Source organism: Macrobrachium rosenbergii, chromosome 23 (genome assembly GCF_040412425.1).
Source record: "Macrobrachium rosenbergii isolate ZJJX-2024 chromosome 23, ASM4041242v1, whole genome shotgun sequence".
Taxonomy (NCBI): domain Eukaryota; kingdom Metazoa; phylum Arthropoda; class Malacostraca; order Decapoda; family Palaemonidae; genus Macrobrachium; species Macrobrachium rosenbergii.
The window spans coordinates 9,981,240-9,990,734 of NC_089763.1; the positions used below are offsets into that span (position 1 = coordinate 9,981,240).

General features: G+C 41.3%; 1 protein-coding gene across 1 annotated transcript in view; it reads right to left on the reverse strand.

Annotated features, from left to right (window-relative positions):
• The window catches only part of LOC136851252 (uncharacterized PE-PGRS family protein PE_PGRS54-like), a 9,131-nt gene extending 2,607 nt beyond the window's left edge, over positions 1-6,524 (reverse strand). The window contains exons 1-2 of the mRNA XM_067125213.1: positions 6,443-6,524; positions 292-3,046 (exon numbers count right to left, since the gene is read on the reverse strand). Of these exons, the coding sequence (XP_066981314.1) occupies positions 292-3,046; positions 6,443-6,445 (2,758 nt within the window). The 5' untranslated portion in view covers positions 6,446-6,524. The remainder of the gene's footprint in view (positions 1-291; positions 3,047-6,442) is intronic.
• Between the last annotated feature and the right edge of the window lie 2,971 nt (positions 6,525-9,495).

Below are 9,495 nucleotides of genomic sequence, written 5' to 3' on the forward strand. Positions count from 1 at the left end.
AGATGGGTAACTCAGCGAAATGAATCCAGTGCTACAGTAAATTCAGTAATAGCTCATATAGCAACAATATCTATCTATCTGTCCATCTATCTAGGTTAAGCCACTGAGGTTATTTCAGGTCGCTATATATAGGTTCAGGCATGTACAGCAGCGATAACAGGAGATTATGGGTAAAAGCTCGCAAGAGAGAGAGAGAGAGGATTGATACTAACAAAGTAGGAGTTTAGTTAACCACAAAGCTGAGTGACAGTTATTGACAACTTATTCAAGATTCAGAACAGTCGAACTTACCATGAACAACTGTGGTAGTCACAGCAGGTCCAGTAGTGATGAATTCTGACCTTTCACCAGTGCTAATAATGGGTCCAGGTCCTCCTCCAACTGCGATGCTAGGTCCTCCAGCGCTCACCACTGCTCCACCAATTGCAGGCCCGGATAGTCCACCTCCAATTCCACCGCCAACTGCTCCTCCTCCAGTTCCAACTCCAACACCTGGTCCTCCAAAGCCAGACCCACCTAGAGCTCCTCCGCCAACAGCTGGTCCTCCAAATCCACCTCCGCCTACTCCACCTACACCTCCAGCTCCACTAAAACCACCCACTTCACCACTAAGGCCTCCAGCTCCACCTCCTAGTCCTCCAGCCCCACCAAACCCACCTACTTCATCACTAAAACCTCCAGTTCCACCTCCTAGTCCTCCAGCACTACCAAAACCACCTGCTCCGCCTCCCAGTCCTCCTCCAAATCCTGATCCACCTCCAAGACCAGAGCCATCAAAACCACCTGCTCCACCACTAAGGCCTCCTGTTCCACCTCCTAGACCTCCAGCCCCACCAAAACTACCTGCTCCACCTCCCAGTCCTCCAGCTCCTCCTCCAAATCCTGATCCACCTCCAAGACCAGCTCCATCAAAACCACCTGCTCCACCTCCCAGTCCTCCAGCTCCTCCTCCAAATCCTGATCCACCTCCAAGACCAGCTCCATCAAAACCACCTGCTCCACCTCCCAGTCCTCCAGCTCCTCCTCCAAATCCTGATCCACCTCCAAGACCAGCACCTGCTCCACCTCCTAGACCTCCAGCCCCACCAAAACTTCCTGCTCCACCACCAAGACCAGCTCCACCATCGAAGCCTCCTGCTCCACCTCCCAGTCCTCCAGTTCCTCCGCCAAATCCTGCTCCACCTCCAAGACCAGCTCCACTGCCTAGGCCTCCAACACCTCCTCCAAATCCACTCCCAGCATCACCAAAGCCTCCAGGTCCGCTGCCAACAGCGCCTCCGCTTCCCAGACCAGCTCCATCAAAACCACCTGCTCCACCTCCTAAGCTTCCAGCACTCCCTCCAAAGCCATCTGCAGCTCCTCCAAAACTGCCTGATCCACCTCCTAAACCTCCAGCTCCTCCTCCAAGCCCAACCCCACTTCCTCCAAGACCACCTGCTCCACCTGCTAGACCACCAGAACCTCCTAAGCTATCTCCAGCTCCTCCGAATCCGCCTCCACTTCCTCCAAGACCACCTGCTCCACCTCCTAGACCACCAGAACTTCCAAAGCTATCTCCAGCTCCTCCAAATCCGCCTCCACTTCCTCCAAGACCACCTGCTCCACCTCCTAGACCACTAGAACCTCCAAAGCTATCTCCAGGTCCTCCGAATCCCCCTCCACTTCCTCCAAGACCACCTGCTCCACCTCCTAGACCACCAGAACTTCCAAAGCTATCTCCAGGTCCTCCAAATCCCCCTCCAATTCCTCCAAGGCCACCTGCTCCACCTCCTAGGCCACCAGAACCCCCAAAGCTATCTCCAGCTCCTCCAAATCCCCCTCCACTTCCTCCAAGACCACCTGCTCCACCTCCTAGACCACCAGCACCTCCAAAGCTATCTCCAGCTCCTCCAAATCCGCCTCCACTTCCTCCAAGACCACCTGCTCCACCTCCTAGACCACCAGCACCTCCAAAGCTATCTCCAGCTCCTCCAAATCCGCCTCCACTTCCTCCAAGGCCACCTGCTCCACCTCCTAGACCACTGGCACCTCCAAAACTATCTCCAGCTCCTCCAAATCCGCCTCCACTTCCTCCAAGACCACCTGCTCCACCTCCTAGACCACCGGCACCTCCAAAGCTATCTCCAGCTCCTCCAAATCCGCCTCCACTTCCTCCAAGACCACCTGCTCCACCTCCTAGACTACCAGCACCTCCAAAGCTATCTCCAGCTCCTCCAAATCCACCTGCACTTCCTCCAGGACCACCTGCTCCACCTCCTAGACCACCAGCACCTCCAAAGCTATCTCCAGCTCCTCCAAATCCACCTGCACTTCCTCCAAGACCACCTGCTCCACCTCCTAGACCATCAGAACCTCCAAATCCACCTCCGCTTCCTCCAAGACCACCTGCTCCACCTCCTAGGCCTCCAGCACCACCTCCAAATCCACCTCCACTTCCTCCAAGACCACCTGCTCCACCCCCTAGACCACCAGAACCTCCAAAGCTATCTCCAGCTCCTCCAAATCCGCCTCCACTTCCTCCAAAACCACCTGCTCCGCCGCCTAGGCCTCCAGCACCGCCTCCAAATCCACCTCCACTTCCTCCAAGACCACCTGCTCCACCGCCTAGACCACCAGAACCTCCAAAGCCATCACCAGATCCTCCAAATCCACCTCCACTTCCTCCAAGACCACCTGCTCCACCCCCTAGACCACCAGAACCTCCAAGGCTATCTCCAGCTCCTCCAAATCCGCCTCCACTTCCTCCAAAACCACCTGCTCCGCCGCCTAGGCCTCCAGCACCGCCTCCAAATCCACCTCCACTTCCTCCAAGACCACCTGCTCCACCGCCTAGACCACCAGCACCTCCAAAGCCATCACTAGATCCTCCAAATCCTCCTCCACTCCCTCCAAAGCCAGCTACTTCATTTAATCCAACTCCTCCTCCTCCTAATACATCGATGCTGTTTCCTTCGGTACTAAGCGTCCCGAGTCTTTCTGTGGCTTTTTCTTTCTTGTCGGCCAAGGACACTGCCACCAGAGCAGCGGCCAAGACAAAATGAACCCTCTGCAATCGAACGAAGGACACTGGGATTAGTTCTAGGATTCGGAGGATATCAAGATGAGAGATTTGTGCCAACAAGTCACATCGAAATTATGATACTAATGTACTCTCGTTAATGAACTGAACTTTATCCTTATTATCAACTAAATAAGAGGCTATTTACGACTGCCATAAAAGAGCACCGGTTAAGTTAGCCGTGACATGCACAAAACAAAAAGGCTAATCAGAAGCGTGAAATTTAGATCAGGATCAACAAGACACCTTAATTAAAGTTTAATTGCTAAACTGAGAATGTGAATAAGACAATGAGAGATTGGCAAAAGTGAAAAAGACTTTATTTACTCAAAGAGATGCTGTGAACAGACAAGAGTCATCATAATGAAAATAAAAAAAACTTCATCAACAACTCGAAATCCAGCATTTAAGATTAGCAGACCGAATTCGTTGTCAAACTGAAAAAAAGTGAAAGTCGCGGTTCAAGCATTTTATGTATTCTGATGCAAATGCCATTGTGCTAAAGAGCTAAATAAAAAGCATTTTGACCGTAAGAATTCAGCTAATAAAGTGAGATAAATAAATGTTACAGATTTTAAATGAAATATTGAAATATGAGTATGTATGTATGTATGTATGTATATATATATATATATATATATATATATATATATATATATATATATATATATATATATATATATATATATACACATATATGTGTATACATACTAGCTGACCAACCCAGCACTGACCAGGAAAACTCTGAATAACAGCCAACGTGTAGGCCCGTTAAAACTAAATAACGGTTTACGGGTAGTGGGAGGGAAGAGGGAATAGGGAGGGGGATGGGGAGGAAAGAGGGAAGAAGGAGTGGGGAAAGGGGAAAGAAGTAAGAAGATAGAGAGGGAGGGGGAGTGGGGAAGAGGATGGGAAAGGGAGAGGAAAGGTAGGGGAAACGGAAAAGGAGGGTGGAGGGCAGAGGAGGGGATGGTAGAGTGAATGAGAAGGGAGGGATATGGGAGAGGGAAGGGAGGAGGAAGGGCTAGGGGAGGGGGGAGGGGAAAGGGAAAGAGAAGGGAAGAGGGAAGGGGGGGGGAGGGAGGGTGAGGGGAAGGTAAAGGGGGAGAGGAAGTTACGTTCCCCTATTGGGAAAGAATAAACGACATCACTGAACAAAGACAATCAAAGATCTTATACTTATAGATTCGTGCTCGGGTGTCTGTGTATTTGTGCGTGTGTGGAGGGGCGTTGGGGTTTGGGGGGGGGCGGGAGGCGGGAAGGTCTGTCTCCCTTTCAACAGTAGACGGACCTTTTATCTATTACTCGAAATTCACTGCACAACAAACCGGAGATTCGTTCTAGATATGATGATGATAATACCTCAGGGTACTTAAGAATTTGTATTTTATCGGTAGTGTTTAATTAAGATACGTTTGGCTTAAGATGAATACTGAAAAAATGTGGCAGTTTCATTGCGAGTAATTTTTTTTAATGAGGGGGTAGATCTGTCACAGAAGCATTTGGTCTACTAATACGCATGCATGGATGGTTATGAATGAGTTCTTGGTCTCCAAAGTTTTGCCCGTAACTACAATTTTTTTTTTTTTGTGGATGAAGCACTCAGATATGATGATGGTAATACCACAGGGTACTTAAGAATTTGTATTTTATATTTTATTACCAGGGTATGATTAAGATATGTTAGGCTTAAGATGAACACCGAAAAAATGTGGTAATTTCGACGCAAGTAGTTTTTTAATGAGCGGGTAACCCTGTCACAGAAACATTCAATCTGTTACTACTTTTTTCCGTGGCGAGAATTGTACGGACTGACTGGTGTGGTGGTAGAAGTTTTATTTTGGATTACATTGCTTTATGATTGAATGAAAGTAATCCTAAAACAGTCAAACACACCTGTTTAATTAAAGTTTTTGGATGTACTAAACTGATTATAGGGTCTGCAGTGGGAGGGGGTTTAATGAGTGATATATATCAACAATTCCTTTCGCGTAGCAGTGGAAGGGAAGGTGGAACTTCGACTTGTTCCCCTAGCTTTATGCCCTGGAGGTTTTCAATTTTGATTGTATCGAGGTAGTAAACAACTATATTAATAATTCTCATAAACTATGATCCAAATTCACGTAAAATCTGATCAAAAATTGGTGTTATAGGGGATTGGGATTTATCGTTGTAGGTTAACCACATGTCTGACAGCGCCTGGAATAAAAAGTGGAGCGTCAGGTGACTTAAAAACGAAAATTCCATTTGTTTTGCCTGTGATTGTATGTCTGTCATGGGGTAGGCGTTTGATTTTGAGATATAAACCTTTCTGGTGTGACATAAAGGCCGTGTGCAAAATTTTGTCTGGGTCTGCCAAGCGGTTCGGATTTCTACAGAATCTAAACAAATATATAAACATTCACTTTTATATATAAATATATATACATATATGTATATATATATATATATGTATATATGTATAAGATATACTGTTACATATATATATATATATATATATATATATATATATATCACAAATATTAAGCCACAAATGTCGTTTAATATTGAATTTACTCTACCGGGCGAATAACATACATCCTAGAAGAGCCTTGTCAGCAACTATCAGTAATTCCTCTCAGGTATCCGTTATTCCCAAGGTATGGTGAATTCGATATTAAACGACTTTTGTGGTCAAATATTCGTGAATATAAAATTTCAAGTGTATGTAAGTGACAAAACATATGACAAAACATATATATATATATATATATATATATATATATATATATATATATATATATATATATATATATATATATATATATATATATATATAGAGAGAGAGAGAGAGAGAGAGAGAGAGAGAGAGAGAGAGAGAGAGAGAGAGAGATAACGAGTAAGATCCTTTGAAGTAAAGAACTTGGGTTACATCATAACTGGTTTGCTGACACGCTATTGGGTACATTAAGATGCGCTCAGAATTCCATACCATCACTCATCTTAACTTGAGACGGAAGACGCACTGAAATAAGATGCAATCACTGAGTTCGCCCCCCTTGGTGTGATCGTTAGGGAAAACAAACAAAACCAATATTAATCATTTGAACGTATTATGAATTATCAGTTATCCCGTGAAGTTCTTGTACACACGTAATGACATGGAACACTCACATTATTAAAAAAAAAAGTTGCACTCAAATATCAAGCGTTAGGAGAAGTTCCTTCCATCGCTATTTGAAGTTATCCAAACAATTACGGAAAAAAATGATAACCCGAAAGTAGACTTTTGTTTAACTAATCTGAAAATCCCAAACACACCACAGCATGTACCCAGAATCTTCCGCATCTTCGCAAAATTCATTTCGAAATGCATAAGAAAATGTTGAGGGGCTCAAACGTTACCATATCGGAGCTGAGTGGACCCCGTCACCCTTCCTGGTAATTGAGAAGGGCTGTGTGTTCCGAAGGTGGTCGTGAGACGGAGTAGTTTGCCGGAGTAATTTGCCCGCCCTTTATATAAGCCTCGTCAAGGGTCGGACAAGGCAAACCGGGGGAGGTCCCAATTCCCCTGTCAAAGAGCCACGCGGTCGTTTCCAGAACTGGACTTTTTACTCGAAAACAAAAAAATTGTTGCGGGGGGTGTAACTCATAAGAATTGATGTCACACAAATTCATATGCATATATATGTATATACAGTATACACATATACATACATATATATACATATACATACATACATATATATATATATATATATATATATATATATATATATATAAATATATATATATATATATATATATATATATATATATATATATATATATATATATATATATATATATATATATATATATATATATATATATATATATATATATATATATACATACACACATATATATATATATATATATATATATATATATATATATATATATATACACATATATATACATACATATATATATATATATATATATATATATATATATATATATATATATATATATATATATATATATATATATATATATGTATGTGTGTGTATGTGTGTGTGTGTGTGTGTGTGTGTGTACCTGGAATCTGTAAGAATCATACGTTGTCGTTGATTTCACAAGACACGAAAAGAAAGCGAGAGAGATGTGCATTGGCTCTAATGATGTCTTAATATAACCATAATTGAACTAACATGCATGTCACGAGATAACTTGGGGGGGGCGGGTTTGCTCACTCTATGTGGCAAAATTTTGGAAAAACAGTAAAAACAAAGTTTGAGATTAAGCGACAGAGCTAGAACAATTATTATTATTATTATTATTATTATTATTATTATTATTATTATTATTATTATTATTACAGCTCGCATCAGTAAGTTTTTTGCTAGCATTTCTCGAATCACAATTATTCTAAATCAAGGAAAAGTATCATTCTTTTGATAAGATGATGTATTAGGGCGATCCTTCACCTTGCCAGCTTAACAACAGTTGAAATTGTGGGCGAGGGCCCATTACCAAATCGTCAAGATGCAGATAAGTCCAGAATTTCCTGCTGTTGCTGGATGAGTTCACTCCCGATAAGAAAAGTCAGTGGGTCGCTGCCCCTCCAGTTACCGCTAACTGGACTCCCAGAATGCGACTGGTCAGAAGGCCCACGAAAAATCACGTATTATGGAGTCATTGTATATCATAAATCCAAACCGATATGATATGTTGTGCTGAAAAAAAAATCTCCTCTAGGAAGAGACTTGACTTATTTTGGTTATTCTAAGTGCATGCATTCATATGTTTCTTTTCCTCGGGCCTGGGCAAGAAAAGGATAGTAGGTTGCTCGTCTCGATGGACCTTCCTTTCAAGAATTCGTATTAATTATGAACATCGACGGAATGTGTCCAGTTTCATCTTCTCTAATATCGTGACCACAGTCCGACTCTAATGACCTTAACCTGTATTGTCATCTGATTGATTCATCTTTTATCTCAACTTCATGTTGACCTTTTTCTAATATAACATCCCTGGACCATCTCCTTTCTTTGACCTTGGTCTCCTTTCAGCTTTGAACGCTCTCCCGATGTGGTGACCTTTGTCTGACCTTAATATCTAATTAACATCAGGAATTTCTATCTTTTACCAAAGACACACCACAGTCATTATCATATTTAAATCTACTTCACAAATTTAGCCCAAAAAATAAGCTTTCTACCATAAGCCTACATTTTTACTTTTATAAGTTTATGTTTGATCGAAAAGTGATCGCAGACATGAATAATTCGCGTCCAGTTGATTCCGGCTTGGTTTGGAAAATAAAAATTAGTTTCCAACTAAAGAGAGAGTCAAGGCTGATAGGCCTAAAACCCAAAAAGACTGAGACTCGGTCAAAGGCAAAAAAAAAAAAAAACTCATTGGCTTCACATTCTGCTAGAGTTTTGGGGTTTGTTATCAAAGTATATGATTGCTTCTAATTTCATGTTGTGAATATTAGTTTCATCTGTCTCGATAGTTAGCTATGGTGAGCGCTCAGACAGACGTGGGCCAAGGCAATTCACACACACACACACACACACACACACACACACACACACACACACACACACACACATATATATATATATATATGTATATATATATATATATATATATATATATATATATATATATATATATATATATATATATATAATTGATATATAAATCGTCACTTTTGTTAACCTCTTCTCTCTCTCTCTCTCTCTCTCCCTTATTTCTTATGGTTATTATCTGTTGCAAGTTAACCATTGTTAACGATAACTGCAAGAAATAAGGAGAGAGAGAGAGAGAGAGAGAGAGAGAGAGAGAGAGAGAGAGAGAGAGAGATGTTGGCAAAGTGATGATTTAGAAATATACTGTATATATGTAATATATATATATATATTTATGTATATATATATATATATATAAATAGATAAATAAATAAATAAATATATATATATAATTATATATATATATATATATATATATATATATATATATATATATATATATATATATATATATATATATATATATATATATATATATATATATATATATATATATATATATATATATATATATATATATATATATATATGAAACAGACGACGACACCATGACCTGCGCCGAACACCAAGCATACGCAAAAAGGAGGAATGAAGCACGGATGCCAAAAAGCAGATCTGAACCCACCCCTTGTGTGGCTACTAATCTATGAACGAGTAATAAACCATTGACAAAAACCGATCAAGCTATGCAAGTACGCAGCTCAAAACCTACAGGTCTAGACATGTCTTCTATTTGAGCTCGATAAATTCCTTGCAAAAAGTCTCTGAGTTCTAAAGGGTAGAAGTTGCGTGTTCTGAAAGTGACGTAACCCCAAAAGGTTGAGTTAGTTAACGACAAAACCCACATAGCCCGGGACGGGACCTTACGAATGGACC